The following is a 20,687-nucleotide window of genomic DNA, read 5'->3' as shown; positions in this document are numbered from 1 at the left end:
AAGATGGAAGGGGCCTGCTGATCTGAAACGCCAGGAACCTGCATTTTCTAACTCGGTGCTCGAGCTCTAACAGTGACCCCAGTTCTTTGAGGTGGTGCCCAGGAGTGGACCTCAGAGGTCAGGGAGCCCACCCAGCTCTATCCCATTTCTGAGAGATGCTCGTCTGACTTGTTCTTGGAATTCTCCCCCGATGGAGCTATTACAGTCTCCTCAGGCACCCCAACGAGGCACCCAGAAGAGTAAAACCTTACTGCAATGTAACCCGATGACTTCTTGTCCCGTGCACCACGGACAACAGATTCTTAGTAGCAGTTGCTTTTTACATGAAGACCATCTTTAACTATTTAATCTGCTTTTTTCTTGATAAACGGCCCAACTACTGTACTCTTCCTCTCTCACATTTTCCTCATGATCACCGCTCTCCTCTGGACCATCTTCGGGCCATGTCTTTCACCAAAGGCCGGACCCAAAAGGCTGGCCGGCACTCCAGCTGCTCACCGATACGAAACAGTGTAGAATCACTTTGTGCCTGTTGTATTTGCATTCGTGCACCTCAGGAGAGCATATGCTTTTTTGTAACAGCAAAACACTGACAGATAAATGAATTTTGTGATGTTTTCCTGAGTCATAAAAGCAATTTTATCTACCGAGCTACCAGGTCCTAATCTTCAGTTCCTGTAGCTGACTATTTCTGAGCACATACTGGTGTATCCGTCTTTATCGGTTTGCCTCCGTTTTTTCTCCAAACACTTCGCTGTCTGATCTTGTCTTATAGCATGCTCGCAGCCCCTCCAAATTTTGTGTGTGTGTTTCTAAATACAGTTCACGGATCCATGCACGTGTATTAATACAGATAAATGCATAAAATGCAAACATCCTTGCTGAGATCCGAGTATTTGAGTAACGCAGAAAGTATAGCATACGTTTTTACAGATGACACAATGGAAAAAAAAAAAAAAAGACAAGACTGAGAGAGTGGCCACTGGAGTCAGTGCTAGGAGCAGTCAGAGCACTCAGTTTGCCTATTATGGGATATAAAAATCTCCTCTCTGTTCCAGTAGCAGACTATGTCCTGGGCAAGCACAGCACACGATCCAAAGGGCTGATTCAAAACCCAAGGTCAAAGACTTCCAACTTCAAAAAGCACCCGGAGTCAGCTTCAAATGGCCAGTCATCAGCTTGTCATCTTACATCCCACTGCTACTGTTCTACCAAAGAAATACCTAGCAACAAATGTCACAGCACAGAAATAGTTATACTCAATCCACACGATAATACATTTTAAAATAGTCTAGGCCCACCCATGGAGGCAGCTTAAATCTTCAAAAAACAAAAGAAACCCCAGCAACTGTCACGGGATCTTGAGGATGGGGAAGTAATCCAAAACCATCTTAATCTCTATTTAAAACGAATAACTCAAGCAAGCGTGTGCTATGTACCAGTGGAACATGGTACTCGGTTGTACTAGGCACTCATTAGGGGTTTAATCCCTGCCATGAGTAAACATTTAGCTCCATAACGTACCAGTTCTCCAGCTCCTCAGCCACACATACACAGCTCTGCGTTTGTGTATGCACGAATACGACCAGGCGGTTCAGAATGTGCATATAGCAAGACATGTCGCGTGGGTTACGTATTAAACTTGAAGGTAATCTTCAGCATAGACAAATCCTATCTGAAGCCAACTGCCCTCCTGTCCCAGACTGAAAGCGACAGATGCACTCGCACAGGAGGGGAGCGACCGGCACCCGTCCTCTTTTACCCCACCCCTTTGGGTTTGGGATTTGGTTTGGTTTGGTTTGTTTATTTCACAGTGCCTTCAAGTCCCAAAAAGCTACACTAACGTATGGGGGCTGAAACTACTTGAGACTGGTTTCTTGGGAGGCAGCATAGCTGAGGAACGTGTGCATTCATGTTCCCCCCTCATTATTCATTTTGGGTTTGTGATTGAAATGCTCCTACGTCACACCTAAAAACCTGGAGATTTAAAAATAAGCAACAACCGTACAGACTTCTATAACTGGGATGGCACTTCTATTGGTTTTTTTTCCTTATGAGCCTGGATCGAATATCACAATGCTCATGAGAACCTGAGTTGTCTTTAGGCAAGAAATTCATGTTTATATATAGTGTGTCTATACATAGATACATAACCAAATGCATGCAACATTACTCTATGCGTATATATGTGTAATGATGTGAGATTTCCCTCCCCCCCGCCATGCTCATAATTAATCAATGTACTTTTACACTTAAAAGATTACTTTGGTTTCCCAGGAAGACGACCAGATAAAGCTCAACGGGAAAGCTGAATCTGAAAAATAGCTAAACCCCTATGGCCTCAGGCAGAAATGTTTCCAGAGAAGGACAAACGGGTGCACATTAATCTGTCAGTGGTAAATGTTTGTGCACTCCCGTCTTCCAGCAAAGACAAGGTAACTTAAGTTAACTTTGGTGAGCAGCAGAGGAGGGCTAACTTCAGTCAGCTCATCCTTCCGGCCGAGTATCCACACACCAGTGAAAACTACCATTCGATATACACTAACACATCACCTTTCTGTGATTTGTGGGTTTAAGCCAGTAGAATCAGGTACGTACCTTGTACTGCGTTGCAAAAATGACACTTCTTGGTGACGCCACTCAGCAAAAGACCCCCAAAATAGCACGGTTTGGAGAATAAACAAACAGGAAGCTCTTAAATACGGATTTACCCTCTAAAGCATTTTGCAGCCACTAACATCTCAATGCTCCCTAGGCAAGTAAACCCCCCCCTACATTTTTGTAGGGAAAAATGGTAGGTAAAATGCCTCACTGAAAAGCTCAGCAGAGTCAGATGGGGCACTGCAAGGTGGGAGCCCTCTTTATCCAGGGCAATGCCTACCCAGCTCCAGCGCATCTTAGAAAAACCATCTTTATCCTTTGTTTCAGTCATCACCAATGCACTCACTTCAATAACGTGACCATATGTTAGAAGTTAGTGTCATTAAAAATAAAAGCCAGTTGCCACAGAGAGACGAGTCCACCAGATGTCTTCGCTTTGTTAGAAGCGCGACATTTCTAAAAGCAGCTGAGAAACGCTGCCCTCCTGCAGCCGCGCACACCTTCCTCCCTGTTTTCATGGACCTCACCAGACTTCACCACTTTAAATTCAAGGTAAAGAAAAATCCAGGTATCACAACAGTAAGCTTCACCGGCAGAGATCACAGTTGTAAAGAACCTGAGCCTTACTGCAATCACGGATTTTCATGTAAAACCAGCTGATTTTCCAAGCCAGGGCTGGCACGCGGATGACAAACTCGGATAGCGGTATCACGGGCTGGCTGACGGGTTTCTAGCATTCTTGCCACTAAGTTGCAAAGGGAAATTTCTATTTCTCAGTGATCTGTTGGTGCATACCACATTCAGATAATTCTCAGAGGAATCTATACCCATAACAAAGGTTACCAAATTTAATTCAAGTGCCTCAAAAGACTGAGTTAAACGCCTGTGGGTCAAACTCCTTACTACTTCAGTAAGAATGCAGAGAATGCTAAGAGGAATGATCTTTGTCTCTCTTTCTATTTTGAACTGGAACCAGGTACGCGTTTCAGTGTCTAACAATAAACATGCTTTTAGGGAAAACTCTGGGGTATTTCTCCTTGTAAGCTCTGCTTTCCCGGAACATTACTGCATGCTCAAAAGGCTATTTTAATCCTGCATTCGAGCAAGATCCTGAAAGGCTGTTTACAGGAGTGAAGGCCTTTAAAAGGAGAGTCCTGTCTCAAGTGAAAAACTACAATTAAGAAAAGGAGGAGGTTGCGCAGTTTTAGATACTGGTGTATATAAATCTAAATGCCGGGGCTTTAAAGCAGTCCTTAGAATCACCCATGGGCAGAGATGAAGGTGGTGGCAGGTGACGGCAGCAGCAGAGTTGTAACAAGTTGTTATGGTTTGAGAAAACCCGTAACAATTTATTGTCGTTTAGACAATTATTCTATCACCCGATGACCCCTCCCCACCCGGAAAGGGGAATCGGGGGAAAGCAAGGAAACACAAGGGTTGAAATATAAATAGATTTAATAGGATAAGACTAAGTAATTAACAATAATACTAAAGAACCAGTATTGATCCCAATACCAATATAAAATACACAAGGATTACACTCAGCCAATTCTGTCGGCAGCAAGCCGTGCACTCCCCGCAGCGGACAGCAAATGTTGGACACTGCGAGCGCTGCGGCTTTGGGAGGAAGGGAAGTGCTCAGGGGTCCGGCACCAGGGAAAGGAGTTTCTCTGGACTGCCGCCATCAGGGGAGAGAGAAACTACACAGCAAACTTCCTAATTTGTATAGAATGTGACGTTCATGGTATGAACGAATCCTGTTGGCCAGCCTGGGTCAAACGCCCAGGCCTCGCTCCTCCTCATCCCTGCACCTGGCAAGGCTGGAAAACACCGAGACCTTGAATCCCACATAGCCTAGCTGGCTATAAAGTAAATATTTTCACAAATTCAGACACTAGAGTCTTACAAAAAGGGGGGTTTCCCCAGCGTTAGAAGAGAAATTAGTCCTGTGTTGCTCAACCCAGGACACGAGTCCAGCAGTTGTCACCTTTTGCAGGCACTGAAACTTTCCTCGGCAGCACTCCGAATGTCTCCTGTACGGAAAGCATAGGGCTGACACACCGGCTTCCCTTTTGCTGGCAACTTCGCGGTCTGAACGGCCACCCAGAGCCCACCGCAGCCTGCAGGGCACTGGTCTAACCAGGCCTCTCTCAGCTACTGCCATTTGCCGTGAGATGTCACCACCTAAGTCATGCCATTTCTTAGAAACGTGGCCCTGGGATTTTGTCGTATGCTCGCACGACCAGTACCTTGGTTTTAACTGTAGGCTTTGGAAGCCCAGAACTACAGCTGGACCTCTGGGAGGCCTCTGGGTCACACCCTTCAACAGCAGACGATGGGTATGAACGGATTATATCGCTTGGTGGAGCCTGAAAAGTGTCACTTGTCAGTCAAGAGAGCTGAGACAATTGTGTTTGCATACCTAACAATCAAACTAGGAGTGAAAGGCTGAATAAAACTGTCAGCTTTTAAAAACTAAAAATATAAGAAGAAACCGCTGTTCACACCAGGTTGAAGCGCTGGTGAGGAGTGCTCCAGCAGGCAGGGTGGCACCGGCGCCGGGAGGACTCCCTGCCCCTGGCTACAGAAATCAAAGTAACGCAAGAGGGAAGGTGAACTTCCCCAGTCCCTGGGAAGTCAAACCAGAATAGGAATCCACCATCGCTCAAAAAAAAAAAAAAAAACCCAACAAACAAAAAACAAAAAACCCCCACCATGCTCGCCAATAACCACCCCGCAACAGTGGCTGTGTAGCATGTCTGGAGCCAGGCTGTGATTTCTGCATCATACTACAGAGTTCACACAGGATGAGAGCTGGATGCTGGAGAGGAGGAACTCTCTTCTCCTTTGGGGACAGAACAGCACCAAGCGCTACAGCCCCAGCCTTTAGGTGTTAGGCAAGCAAAACTCACAGATGGTAAATACAAGAAATAATTTAAACCACACTAGAGTATCTCGGAAATAACATACATGGGAAAAGGAGAAAGAGCATTTCAGGTGAGATCTAACATGCCATTCTTACAGAGCTCTATTTTGTTGCTGCGTAACAAGAAAGAAAAAGCCTCCCGGGCTGCTCCTGGCTTCCCCCACCTTTTTAAAAAAAAAAAAAAAAAAAAAAAAAAAATCACTCACTAATAAAAAGACAGGAAAATCCAATAAAATGACTTTGCCTCTCATGTTCTAATACAAGCAACTTTAATATAGAAAATACTGTAATCAGAGTGACCAACTACATCTGCAGCATTCAGTGTTACCACCTCTGCATTAAGGAGAGGAGTACGTCAGGAAAAGTAAAAATCGTGAGTTCCACCCCCCACAAAAAAAAATAAATTAGGCAGCTTTGTTAGATGTACTGGCATTTAAACGTTTCTTATTCAACATGCTTCCTCAATTTTTTTTCTTTAGAGAAAAACATAGTGGCATTTTGATTAAGAGACATGAAGTAGTGGATGTGGTAGTTGTTACAAAGCTCTACCCTATCTTCTAAAGACAATTTGCTTCTTCAGTTAGTGTTTGTTTTACCATTTCATGTCAGCCAAGATTTGTCATGCTGTACGGATGTCTTTGACTTTGATGACATCTAAATTTAGAGGGTGCGGATAACTACTGTTAGCAATAATAAGTGGTGATGACAAAGGGCAAAAAACACATTTACTCTTCAACAGGAACATATGAGCTATGGACGCTGATGCTGTAAATAAAATCGATGGCCCCACTTAATCTCCAGATGAACCGCCAGAACAGGAGGCGCTAGACAGAGCACAGCCTGATCTCAAATAATTATTTTGTTAATGATCCTAGGTGAAAAATGCTTTTTTTGTTTTTGCTGATAACTTGCACATTAGCATAGGGAAGACTCAAGAGCTTCCTTGGAAGCATGCTATTTCTAGCTTACTGAAACCAATACTTTTTATGTTTAACTAAGCGTTGAAAATATTTCAAAAAGAATTGCCAAGTGAGCCTGGACCACCTGGACCAGATCTCCTGCTTTGCCATAGCACCGTCTATTCAGGGCTGCCTCAGAAGGTCACTCGTACTTCCACTACTGCAATATCTCACCATCTTATAAATGGGAGAGAGATATCAGCAAGTCAAATTCCGTGCCTTGCCTTGCCCTGGCACTGCCTTTCTATTCCCCAGCGCAAGGTGTGATGTGAGGTTTAAATCTACAGGATGTGAGTGAGTAATGCTACGAAATCACAAATAAAAGACAGTGATTTAGAAGCATTGAGCTCTGAACTTCTAACTAAGAAAGCACACAACTGCACTGAATTTCTCAGGGTTGAGGCATTTCAGTGCTGAACAGCAGCAACTCTGGAACTGCTAAAATGCAAATAGTGTGTGACTTCAGCCACCACGAATTGCATTACATTAAAAAGAAAAACCACCTTTCAGAATTTCTGCTTTACAGAAGGTCAGAATTAATGAATCCTGTCAAGAATTTTTTAAACTAAAATCTTCAGGCACTTTCAAGGTATGTCATTACATTATCTCACAATTCATAACTCAAAACTTGGAAATGAAAATAGTGTGTCTTTATTGATAGTCTAACACAAATTATTGTATAAACTCAAGAGTTAGCCAAAAAAAACATATCTTCTACGTGGGAAGATCCTGAACATTGCAAGTATATCTGCAAAAAGAGGATGCTTTCTTATAGTAGATAAGAGATGTTCTGTTACCGGCTCTCACTGTAGTGCCGTATCAATTAAAGTATTGCTTTACACAGACTACGAGGCTCAGCAGAGTCACTGTCTCTACGTTACTGCAAGCGCACAGAGATGGGTACGTTAATGTTAAGCCTTCTCTGGCTTCAGTGGGACTCCTCTGTCTCTTAGGTGAGCTTGTACACAATGTCTGCAGGACTGGAGTTCTACGACTACAAAAGCTGTGACAAGGGGGACGAGAACAGACATACCACAACAGGAATGCCAACAGTTCAATGCATCCATCTTACGGAAGGAAATCAGTCTCTTTACATACTATTGAGTGTTAAAAACAAACAAAGATGTTTAAGCACAAAGTATATATTTATACCAAATAAAACAACTGAAAAAGTATTACATAAAGAAAAATAATGTAACAGAATGTACTTAAGTACCTAACTTACAGTCATGCTCATATCTAAAAGTAACATTGGTAACTAATATATATAATTTTTGACAAGGGTGCATTTAAGAGTTCTCTAACATACAACATATTCTAAACGTGGAGAGTATTTTTTCCAAGATACAGAAAACAAATTATTTTACACAGGCACACCTGTTAATTTGTATAAAAAAAAAAAAAACATGCTTGTAAGTGAAAAGGTCACTTTAGTACTAATTTACCAGATGCATGAAAGCTACGTAGTGTTAATCATGTTGAAATCGTCTCTTCTCCTTTTGCATTGGTGAGCGCCAACACTGAATGGTACAATATTTGATCCGTGTGGTTTACTGACACTGCAACCTGTTTCCAGGCAGTGGCCCTGCCCGGGTGTTGAACAGCACAGTACTGTACAGCCCCTTCTGTCTGCATGTAGTGTATTTATAACTAAAAGCTATTACAATTATTACAATGATTTCTGTTTCAATATATACATCAGTATAAAATACTACGCAAAACACTTTCGCATTTCAAACAATTTTAACCACTTCATCAAACAATGCATTTGTAGAATTAAAAAAAAAAAAGTAAAATCCAAATTAATGTTGATTGCCAACAGTACAGCATCTCTATGGTACGTTTCCTAATAAATGAGAGAACGGAAATGTATTAAAATCAATTAAAATAAGTATTACAAAACAGAATTAATGTTAGAGCAGTTCAAGGATTCCCAGTTTGTCAGTATCTACCCTAAGCAGTGCTACCCAAATACAGTATAAGCCATTTAGTGTTTCTACAATGAGAAGAAAACATTCAAATATTAAAGCTGTGACAAACACACAAAAGCAAGGAAAGAAAATTTGTTCTGTACTCATCCCTGTTGTAGCAAGGTACAGCATGTCAGGAGTTCGCACTCGGTGCATCGTATGTGCTGTTATACCCGGATACAACTGTGGAAGACAACTGAAACGGAATAAACTCTGAATTTCCTTGCTGTTGTGGTTTAACGTCAGACCATTCAAGTTATAACAGCTTAGTGTCTTTTTTTCCTGAAGGGAAGGAGAGAGAAGAATTCATAATGAAATTGTAAAAATGCTACTAAAATCCCTATCTTGGACACAATATACTGCTTTAGGAGCTACTGTGTCATTGCACAATATAAGTGGCCTATTAATCGCTGAATTATTGGTGTAGCAGAATATATTTATCATTATGGATGTGTTTTGAAAAATTGGTATTTTAAAACCTGTCTGTATTCCATAACAAGCCACAAACAAATTTTGTGTATTTCAAACACTAATATCCTTACGTAAAGTAGTAAATATACATTTATAGTGGCAAATTTCAAATCTCTGCCTCTGCTGCTTCAGTTTTTAAAATGAGACTTGGTTCAGAATTTTCATTCATTACATTATCCTAAACCAGAACTATTTCTGAAGCATAAAAGAATCCAGATGATAATAACAACATGGGGGTTTTTGTTTTGTTTTGTTTTGCTGATTCATTCCTAAGTTGAAAAATAATCAATGTCTTTTAAAAAAACGACAAAACAAAAAAAAACCCAAAAATCTCTCCCAGGAGAAGTCCCTGCTAGCTGAGATTTTTTTCAAAACGGTTTCACACTTACAGTATCTTTATAGTCATGTTATACACCCTAGAAAATAAAGGCTCATGTTGAGAATGGTGACAGGCCCTTAATTATAGAGGTGTTAATGGGTGACACTATTTTTCATCATAAAAAAACCCAAAAGCCCCAGAAAACTTCATAGCTTATACTGAAAGTTTGATTCATGCTCATTTTGTTCATTTAAAAAATACTCTTTGGAAACTGTGTCAACTCCTGGAGACAACTTAGTGATACGTCTTTTCCTGTTAAAATAAAGATAATTCATACTCACCTCTACCCCATGCTAAGCTCTACTACTAATATACACTTCATTACCTGCTCATGTCACCATCTAACACATATCTTTACATTCTTCTACATATAGTGTCCAGGGCTTATTTTTCACCAAACAGAATTGGATAACTATTACACTTAACGAGTTTTTCTTCAGGATATTATTTTTTTGGTGTTCTAGCCTTTTCATTGCAACTTAGGAGTGATACTAATAGTTCAGACTTTTTCCGTACTAACTTAAGAGAAACTTTTCATAGTTTTTTTCCCCATGAAGGATTTTAAAATCTAAACTCGCTTAGATATCAAAACTGAAAAAAACAGAAGAGAGATTAGATGCATCTGTCATTTTAAAATGGCTTCTGCTACTTTAAAATCCATTTTTAAAATTGTACATAGGACACTTAGGATTCTACCTTTTACATTGCTGCAATCAGCTTCTAATTGAAAATCTTGCAAATAACCATGAAAAATAAGCCACTGGTCATGAATTCTAATGATTACATTCAAAACTAGCCTTTAAAAAAAAATAAAAAAGTTACAGGCAAAACATACTGGTTTATGTACTCACTAGCTTATCAGGCTACAATAGGCATGTTTTAAGTATAAAAAAAGCAGACAATTCAGATTTAAATAAGACTATGTGAAATCAGAAAAAACCCTTAGATTTCACTATTTTAAAAAAAAAAAAAAGAACACCTATAATTACTTCCCATCCTACAGCTACAGTTAAACCAACTAACAAAAATAATCAAAGTATTTTTGACAAAAAAAAGTTAGGCTAGAATATGTGGCAACAATCAAAGTTCATATATGTTTCTATGTAAAATGACTCATGATTTACTAATAACATAAAATATGAACAAGAGCACTTTGTGACTAATGAAAGAGCTACTAGTAGAAACACTTAATGCCAAACAGTCTTCAGCCCTCCTTTAAGTCATATCTCCAAATCAGTATTGACTTCTTTTGACCAGATACATCATTTTTGGCTTGTCACCCCAGTATGTCATGTTTTACCACTTGCCACAGGCAGCAGGAGACAACTAGCCGAGCAAACTACAAGCAGTGACATGCAGAAATTAACTCCCAAATCTGAGTACTTAGATAAAATGATATGCAAGCGCACACTAGGACAAAAGGAATGGCATTCGTCATCCAAATAGGCTCATCATCCCTCCCCACCCCCCTTGAACAGTAGTTGCAACAGCAATAGAAAAAGATCAAGAAGATGTCTGTTCTTCAGAGTCAACTGTGGAAAAAAGTCAGCAATATATAACAGCAGCGATGGACAAGGAAGAGCAAAACGAAAGAATCTTGTTGAATATTTGTTCATTTACTTTTTCTGAACACAAGCCAAAGCGTGCCACACTGGCTTGTTCTGAACTTCAGATACAGATGTCCTATTCTCCTTAGATCCTTCACAGATTTAGAATTCAGTCTCCCTGAGGCCCCTATAACCAAGTAAGAAAACTCTCTTTATCTAGCTTGGTGGCTGCCAAGACAGATTCCATGTCATTAAGGATGTCAGAGCTCAAAGCCTCTTGCAGACTTGGCATCAGTTCTTCTCCTTCTATATTCATCCCATCTCCTTCCAGTGTCCCAAGGTCCACATTTGTCCCTGGAATGGCTTCAAGGTAGTCTGGGAAACGGTTCTGATGGGACGGTATGTTACTTTGGCTGATACTGTCACCTAGTTATAACACAGAGAAGGATGGATATTAAACATACAGGAAGTACCAAACCCACAGTTTATCAGGACAACTGGTTAAAGGTCAATCCTGTATCTCTTGCATCATACAAGCAATATGATTCACAGAAATGCATCACAAAACCCAAAGATGACTTGCCTGCATGCAGGTGTACAAAGAACATGCCTTTGTTTCAACCTTTTCACCTACTGACCCAAATCTCTAAAGATCTTTGATGTCATTTAGTGTATTTTCATTTTTACGCTTAAAGGAAAGACACAATACTGAGTCAAATATTGGTTTGGAGCGGTATTAGCAACACTGGATGAGGTACTGTTCTCAGCATTAACAAACAATATTACTTAAAAAAGCAAACGGACACTCAAATTCCATATAACAGGAGCGATACTATTTATCGGCAATCCCCCATCGTCCCAGTAGAGCTGATTACAAGCATGTTTTCACAAATCTAACTACGATACTTCTATCACAGAAATAGGAGAAAGTATCACAGCTTCTCAGAGTAGGTTGTTTTCATTGTAAGTGGACACGAGCATATACAGAAAACATGCGTTAAGGATGTACAGAGAAACAGACCTGTATCCATCTCATCAACACTGTTCAGGAAGTCATCGGGGGTTCTGGGTACACTATAACTGCTCATGCTGAGTCCACTGTCCGTGCTTTCGTCTCTGGAGTGATACGTGCCACTGTAACAGAAGAAAGGGAGCAGAAAAAATGAGGGCAGTGTACTGAAGAAATTAAAATAAATGCTTGGTTTTGGCCCGATTCAAGGGCTTTGAGAAGATTGCTGTCATGAGAAATGCTCTATTCCAATAAAAAACTGAAGCTTTTGTCTGTGTGAGACACCTGGGGCTTATTTTATGCAGACCTTTTCCAACTAACACTGTATTATTTAGATTCAATTTAACTTGATGAGAGCACACTTATGCAGCTTAAAAAAACTGCCTACCTGCGTTTTGCATGGTTTTAAACTTTTCACGCCCACCCACAGCCGAAAACCACTGGAAGCATATCGCAGATAGTCCCTAATGACTATAATAATGGCGTACCCTTTCACGCTTCTCCAAGGATAATAAAAATATTTCTAACTATTAATGTCCCATGTTTAATCAACCACTGAGGCGTATTTTTAGGTCACTGCTGTTATAAATAGGAGCTATAGTTGGAACTCCTTTAGTGGTTCTTCAATTGCTTCCCACTGCTGCATTACTACGAGCTCAGTCACACGTGTCACGGCACGAGAGCGCCCTAACATAAATCAAATCCTGGTACAGAAGCTGTCCTGTAAACAAACCCTGTTCAGAACAATCTTGTTGACAGAACAGTTAACAAAACAGTGAGGGCACAGGGCCTTACATGTATTCCCTTTCGCATTGCCATCTTACTGCCAGCGGAGTGAGCAAGACAAAGAAAGCTGCAGTGGGAAATTTGGGATGGGACGGAGGGCAAGTAGGCCAGTGTATTGAGTTTACACAGCAAGGTTTTGGTAGCAGGGGGGCTGCAGGGATGGCCCCTGTGAGAAGACACCAGGAGCTGAGCCCATGTCAGACACAGCTGGTTCCAGCTGGCTCCAAAATGGTCCTGCTGCTGCCCAAAGCTGGGCCCATGGGTGACAGTGGTGGCATCTCTGTGATAACATATTTAAGAAAGGGTAGAAAGCCACTGTGCAGCAGCTGGGAGAGACGAGTGAGAAAATGTGAGAGGAACAGCCCTGCAGACACCAAGGTCAGTGAAAGAGGAGGAGGAGGTGCTCCAGGTACCAAAGCAGAGATTCCCCTGCAGCCCATGGAGAAGATCATGGTGACAGAGGTTGTCTCCCTGCAGCCCACAGAGGACCACGGTGGAGCAGAGATCCACCCTACAGCCTGTGGAGGACCCCACACTGCAGCAGGTGGATATATAGAATCATATAATCATAGGGTTGGAAGGGACCTCTGGAGATCATCTAGTCCAGCCCCCCTGCCAGAGCAGGGTCACCCAGAGCAGGTTGCACAGGAACGCGTCCAGGCGGGTTTGGAATGTCTCCAGAGTTGGAGACTCCACCACCTCTCTGGGCAGCCTGTTCCAGTGCTCTGCCACCCTCAAAGGAAAGAAGTTCCTCCTCATGTTTAGGTGGAACTTCCTATGCTCAAGTTATGCCCATTACCTCTTGTCCTGTCCCCGGGCACCACTGAAAAGAGCCTGGCCCCATCCTCCTGACACCCACTCTTTCAGTCTTCCAGACTGAACAGACCCAAATCCCTCAGCCTTTCTTCATAAGAGAGGTGTTCCAGTCCCCTAATCATCTTGGTAGCTCTCTGCTGCACCCTCTCCAGCAGTTCTCTGTCCTTCTTGAACCGGGGAGCCCAGAACTGGACACGGTACTCCAGGTGTGGCCTCACCAAGGCAGAGTAGAGGGGGAGGATGACCTCCCTCCACCTGCTGGCCACACTCTTCTTGATGCACCCCAGGATGCCATTGGCCTTTTTGGTCACGAGGGCACATTGCTGGCTCATGGTCATCCTGTTGTCCACCAGGACTCCCAGGTCTCTTTCAGCTGAGCTGCTCTCCAGCAGGTCAGCCCCCAACCTGGACTGGTGCATGGGGTTATTCCTCCCCAGGTGCAGCACCCTACACGTGCCCTTATTGGATTTCATAAGGTTCCTCTTTGCCCAGATCTCCAGCCTGTCCAGGTCTCTCTGTATGGCGGCACAGCCTTCCGGTGTGTCAGCCACCCCCCCAGCTTTGTGTCATCAGCAAACGTGCTGAGGGTGCACTCTATCCCCTCATCCAGGTCATTGATGAATATATTGAAGAGGACTGGACCCAGTACTGACCCCTGGGGAACACCACTCATCACTGACCTCCAACTACACTCTGTGCCCCTAATCACTACCCTCTGAGCTCTGTCTTTCAACCAGTTATCTATGCACCTTACTGTCCATTCATCAATCCCACTCTTCCTAAGCTTCCCTATGAGGATGCTGTGGGAGACCGTGTCAAACGCTGCAGTCCATGGAGAGCCCATGCTGGAGCAGGTTCCTGGCGAGAATTAAGACCCGTGGAGAGAAGCCCAAGCAGGAGCAGGTTTGCTGGCAGGAGCTGTGGCCCGCGTAAGCAGCTGTAGAAATATACCCTCCCCCTGCATCTCCTAATATCCAAGCTTCACAACATATTTTCAAAAAAATCTGTATTTTTTCAGGTTGTGGTAGCATTCACTGAGAATCCTTACTGATTTTCCAGCTTGAATAATAAATGAAGATCAACTTGACATACTGTTCAAATTAGCATTTGAAAACATATTGATCCTTCTCATAATGTGCTCATGAAATATATAGTGTATGCCTTTTTGTCAAGTATGAAGAACCAAACAGAGGATGGTTGAACAGCTACTGAACGCTGTATCAAAGTAGAATGCCATCAGCCATGAATAAATACACATATAGATACATATAAATATAAAAGATTTCATGAAGACATCTTTGCCATACAAGAAGGAAAGCTAACATTTCTTTATAGTGAAGTCATAATTTTTTTTTTTTTTTAGATTGATTTAAAAATAGTATCCTCACACATTTGATAACAATCGTAATAATTAAGCTATTTAAAACTTCTGTGAAAAAAAATGCTGCTTTACTTTGTGGCACAAAATACTAAAAACAGAACCGAGACTATGCTGCACTAAATCACTCTAGTTGAGAAGGCTTTTTGGCTGCTGCTCTCACACTTGGAATGTCCAGCCTTTCTCTTGAAATCACTCTTTAATACACATTTCCTCTTTCTTCAACAAGGATTTCTTCATTTAGTCGTCACATCACCCAAAATTACCGCACGCAACTAAACTGCATTACCCAAAATAGAGTGGATGCTTCTTCAAGTAATATGTGTTAAAATACGTGTATACAAAAGAAGAAATCCCAAATTAGGAGAACAGAGAATTACTGTCACTACCAATATAAATCTAATAGACAAAAATATATGAACAGAGTGGGAAAACAAAAGGTGAAATAGTCTAATAGTCTGCCTCGCTGGATGTCCCGTTCAAAAAACCAAAATCTACCACAATGACAGTAGGTACCGGAGACAGCAGGCAGAAGACTGACTACAAAAATGAAAACACTACTGTGCATTTTCTCAAATTGCTCCAATATAGCAATTATTTTCTAAGATTTTTTGGATGTTCTGATTATGTAGGCAGTGGAAATTATTTAACTACCTCAACTATGGATATCCAACTTTGGTACCTAAAGTTAGGGGTATTTTCTCACCAGGAACTTATTTGTACCCCACAAAGATAGAAAGAAGCATTTCTGTGAGTCTGAACTTTAACACAAGGCACATCAAGGAGATCTTTAGGTCAAAACTATTGGACTGTTGTATCTAATTCAGAGACAGAAATGAATATCCACAAATGTCCTTTTTTAAAATCCCTTTCCCTTACCTATATGACAGAATTAAGTGCTGTGATGTACATAAAATTACCTAGAAGGAGACAATGCTCAAAACAAAATGCAAATTAAGATATTCTGAACTTGAGTCAGGTACAGATCTTCAGTATTCCGTATCAAGTAAGGGCTACCAAAAAAAGCCCACTTAAACCTATTTGCAACTAGGCAAGTAGTATCTTTGTGCACTTTACAGTAAATAGTCCTTGCTAACTATCAACCTGCCAAAAAAATTACAAACAACATGAATTGGCGCTTTCTAGCTTTTTTCCTGTTTCTAATTAAAGGTAAAGATCCATGATTTTATATGTTATGTGTGCCATTTGAAATCTGAAGATGTGTTCCTTTCGGGTCAGAAAGAAGGTTTTGAAGATGTGAGGATTCTATGTCATTTAAGAACAAATGTCAAAATATACCTGGCCTCAACGTATGATGGCAACAGCCTTCCAGAAATTCAAGCTAGTATGTTACCACACCACATCAAGGCCATCATTTATCTACAGAGCCTTCTCATAGGAAAGCAGGTCAGTTTTAAGAATTTTTTGGTCCTTTTTATTCCTTAGGACGGGGCCAGCACAGTTAAGGCTCACACCAGATCCCAGGATGAACTCCACGGAGGAGAATCCCTCCCTCTAACAAAAAAAAAAAAAAAAAAAAAAAAAAAAAAAAAAAAAAAAAACCACCACCAAAAACCAACCAAAACATGAAGTTTTCCAATCAGATTTGTCTGTGTAGGAGAAAAGCCTTCCTGAAGGGCTTACTCAAAACGTGGAAATACCACTTACTTCCTTAGGGAGTTTAATAACAACACACAACTATTCTTCTCCATGTGCAAGACCTTTTTTTTTTTTTAAACTTGTTTTTCTCCAATATATAACAAAGCACTGTGTACCTCGAGACAGAAACTCTTCTCCTGCTCTCACAGTAGCACAGACAATGCTACCACAGATAATACTTCATGCAGTAGGAAAGAAGCCTAAGAGCAACAGATGTTATTTACGTAACCTAAACTATATGAACGACAATGGATTTCACTGGCAAGATGGAGGGTATGTTCTTGCACCAGCTTCACTGAACTTTACTAATTTTGAGAATTAGATTGAGGATAGAGCATATGAAATGATGGAAGAGTCTCCTGGAAAAGGCAGAAAATGAAACAAACTTAAGCTAATTAGCTGCTGATAGAAAGTCAATAACTGGAAAAGTTACGTACAATGACAGTACATCTTTAGGGATGAAGAACCTAAGCGTGAGACATCAGCAACATTAAGTTATTTAAAAGAATATGGGAAGGGATTTACAACTGCAGCAAAGGTTTAAAAAAAAGATTATAACTGTTTTCAGTATCTAAAATTACGTCAGGTATTTAAGCTTGACCTACTCCAAAATCATGCCAATGCTATCGTGATGTGGACTTTTTACCTTACAAGCAGGTTTGAAACTGTATTGATGGCAAAAACCATGAAGTTAAGACTTATATTGAAAGAATCAAGATGAATTTAACGGGGTTTCCCATGAGTATAATAACGTACCATTAAACAGAAGGATGAGCATATTCTTATACTTCATGAGTATTTACAGTAAGCATCCCAAAGTTAGGCTAACATTTCAAAGTAATGCAGAAAAGCAGTAATTAACTCTGACAGAATACATAATTTTTCTCTTTTATGGTATGGGATACTGAGTCAGTATCAGTTTAGAATGCTGGCAAAATATAGTCCAATGAAGGTCTAAAAATTAACTACTCCAACTTAAGATCAACTACTTGATACCGCTGAAACGTTAGTAGATTTGTACTCTATCAATTAAAAGTTTATGTGGCTTGGAGATTTGACTATTTTACCATTTTCATCTTTTCTTTCCAGCATGCTAAGCAAAAAATACAGATACAAGTTATCTCATGTTGCAACAGTTTCTCCAAAGTTGTTAGTACGAAGCATCCGCAAGTTTTAATTAGAACAGTATTTCCAACAAAAAACACACTCCAACTCAGCAGGATTAAGGAAAAAGTTACATGAAAAAGACTTGCCTATACTGTGAAATTCTAAATCTTGAGTTAAAAGACCCACTTCAAAATAATACATCATTTAAAATGAACCATGCCACTATTTGCAGACCTAACATTAACAGAGTAAAAATACTGCTAAATTAAATACCTGAAGTGGAGGGAAGGGGTGAATGGAGAAACCTTAAAATGAACCTCAAGGTGTAGTCCTAAATGTGCCTCACGGTTCATTTGATCTCACAGCAAGCTATTCACAAATTCTTCTGAGTCAGTAATTTGAAATGACTGTTAGTCAACAGATTATGCAGAGGCAAACATGTTATGACTTTGAATAAGAAACCTTCCTACAAGTCTGAACAGACTACTTCCTCCCACAGGAGACAGCTTTTAATCCTCAACTTTTACTAGACTTGCCATTTAAGGAAAGATTCATTTACAGCTGTGGCTTTTGGCACAGACAGATGTTCAAAATAAACTATTACATGTACTAAACAGAATTTTAAATCAATTTTTTTCCCTCTAGCAGCTATTCCTACAAACCTGTTAAGAAAGGGATCAGAACTATTTGTAGTCATTGTTCTCAGTTCCTGAGACATTCCAGGAGATGACACAGGATTTTGAGATCCACCGTCTTGTTCCATCGTTGGAAGCTGGCTACGGAGAGCCAATTCCTAGAACAGGGGGAAGGGGAGAAAGAAAGATCACGTTAGGCATTTGAACGCACTTTTCAGATACATAAACACATGACATTATAGGCAATTGATGCTTTTAATGTTTTGAGTTACAAGATTTAAATGAAATTAAGTTTCTGAAGACAAATCAAGAATTTTTACTGTCTACAGTGATAATGAAAGTTCCACCAGTCAAGCCCAGTATTACAGACTTCACTGTAAATATATTTATGGATATAAATATCTGTATGTTTACATAAATCTTTTCTAGCTCATTTCAATATGCTTTTGCTAAGTCTATTCTTAAGATGAAAAATAAGAATTATTAACACTATCTGATCCCTAAGATACATCTGTCTAGCTCTGCTGACTAGCACTTTCCCTCCCATTTCTTCGAAGTTCCAATTTAGTCCCTGGTTTCCTTTTTACCTCGTTTGTTTCATTCAGCAAAAGTTTAGTCTTTACAAGTTCCCATTCACTCCTGTTTGAGGCACGCATTTAGCAATTTCTCATTGATCGTATCAGTGATTGTCCCACATGTAAATCTTAAAGCTCTTCAAATGCCTAGCAATTGCTTCGTAAAACTAAGGCACTGCACTTCTGAAGTTACAAACCAAGATTAGATATATATTTTTTACATATCTGACCATGCGCCAACTTGAACCAATCCATCCATAAAGGTTGTCATTGCTATTTAATGAAAATAAATTTTAACATAAAATACACAAGATTTAAGGTGGGTGGAGATAAGCTGCACTTTACGTAACTTCCCAGTGCCCCTTCTCTCCCTTTAAACAGGTAATCCATGAGTTACACATGTGAAAAATACAATAATTTTCTTCAAGCAACTCTCCTAAAACATCATCAATGGTTCACTGAGTCTGTGCTTTGTTAATGTAGACACTCGTAAAGAAATGTATTGACCATCTTGTTACCATTATTAACAGTATGTGATTTCCAGACTGTGCCTGGGAAAGTAATCTCAGGCAAAACCAATCTTGTCAGTCTTGACAATACTCAACATTTCTCACTTGTAATAGGAGAGGTCTTAATCCATTCTCAATTATGAGCCTAAGAACTACTGTAGACTTTTAATATGTAATCTTTCTCCAATTCTTCCTCAAAGTGATCTCTTAAAAAAAGTCTAGGTCTTAAGTCTAAAAGTCTTATTTTTCAGCAGATTGTGCCAAATATTGAATGCTTCCCTACCACCTGTTTTTTTTTTTTTTCCCTTTTCTAATGTGCGTATGCTTCACTCCCATTCCTGTGGATTATCATTCTACATATTCCTTTAATACCAAGTTTCATGTCTTGTACTAGAAGTTTTTCTCACTCCAGTTGATTAGACCTTGGCAGAAGGTGTACAAACATACCATTGGTTTCTGCGTCCGTCACACCCAATTGCCTACTCCAAGTAAATCCAGTCCTCTGCTCACCACCGCTTACTTGGCCACTGTTCTTAATAAATAGTAATAATACTCCTTCTCCTCATTTTCAGATCACAGGATGTTAGGTACCTTTTAATCATTTCTATAGGCTTATCTGTATGATTTTCATTTGCTTATGTAATAAAACCAAGTGCAAAGACTATATAATGAAGTCTTACTTCACAGCTAAATTTACAAACTTCTGCTACATCAGCCTTGATGGAAGAAGGCTGATACACAGGTGGACTCAATCTGTAAAAAAAAAAAGGTTTCCTTTCCTGGAATGCTTCCCAAATGGTGATGTGAAGAAGGTAGAAGGTCTTAGAGCAGCCACCCCAGAGATGGCTCAAGAGCTGCTCCCTCACAACACAATCTTTATGCCCTTCTCTATGCCCTTCTTCTGGAGACTAGAATTCTTCCAGATGTCACCTGAGCCTTCCCTTCTCTGAGAAGCTGACTTCGTGTGATGTAGCTACTTTTAACTAATTCTATCTTGCTATTTGTCCAATTAAAAAAGAGGAAGGGAAAATAATTATTAAAAAAAAATCAATTGATTTTGCACCGCTGCCTCTAGAATCTTTCCATTCTTGGGTTCGTAGCTGGAATACAGCGCACCTTCCTTCTGCGCTCTCATAGCAGAGCTCTGCTCTTACGTAGCTACAACCACCTGGCTATGGCAAGAACGCTCTGTCCTTCTCCCCTTCCCTCTTGCTTTGATCTGTGCGTTGCGTTTTCATTTCCTTGGGCTGCAGTCCCTGCCTGGGATGAAGAGGAGGGGCCAGAAGCACCAGCGCCTGGGGAAGAAGCTTAATCACACACCAGTGTCCCAAAGAATGATGACAAAGCAAAACCAACACGG

The 20,687-nt window shown here is 40.5% G+C and overlaps 1 protein-coding gene across 8 annotated transcripts in view; it reads right to left on the bottom strand.

Moving 5' to 3' along the window:
* Positions 1 to 7,114: 7,114 nt before the first annotated feature.
* The window catches only part of YAP1 (Yes1 associated transcriptional regulator), a 93,560-nt gene continuing 79,987 nt past the window's right edge, over positions 7,115 to 20,687 (bottom strand). For all 8 annotated transcript variants that reach the window (XM_054188214.1, XM_054188215.1, XM_054188216.1 and 5 more), the window contains 3 exons: positions 18,271 to 18,401; positions 11,875 to 11,987; positions 7,115 to 11,279 (listed from right to left, as the gene is read on the bottom strand). In XM_054188214.1, the coding sequence (XP_054044189.1) occupies positions 11,041 to 11,279; positions 11,875 to 11,987; positions 18,271 to 18,401 (483 nt within the window). In that variant the 3' untranslated portion in view covers positions 7,115 to 11,040. The remainder of the gene's footprint in view (positions 11,280 to 11,874; positions 11,988 to 18,270; positions 18,402 to 20,687) is intronic.

The sequence above is a fragment of the Rissa tridactyla genome, chromosome 1, assembly GCF_028500815.1.
Source record: "Rissa tridactyla isolate bRisTri1 chromosome 1, bRisTri1.patW.cur.20221130, whole genome shotgun sequence".
In the NCBI taxonomy this organism is placed as follows: domain Eukaryota; kingdom Metazoa; phylum Chordata; class Aves; order Charadriiformes; family Laridae; genus Rissa; species Rissa tridactyla.
This window is presented reverse-complemented; position numbering and strand designations above follow the sequence as displayed.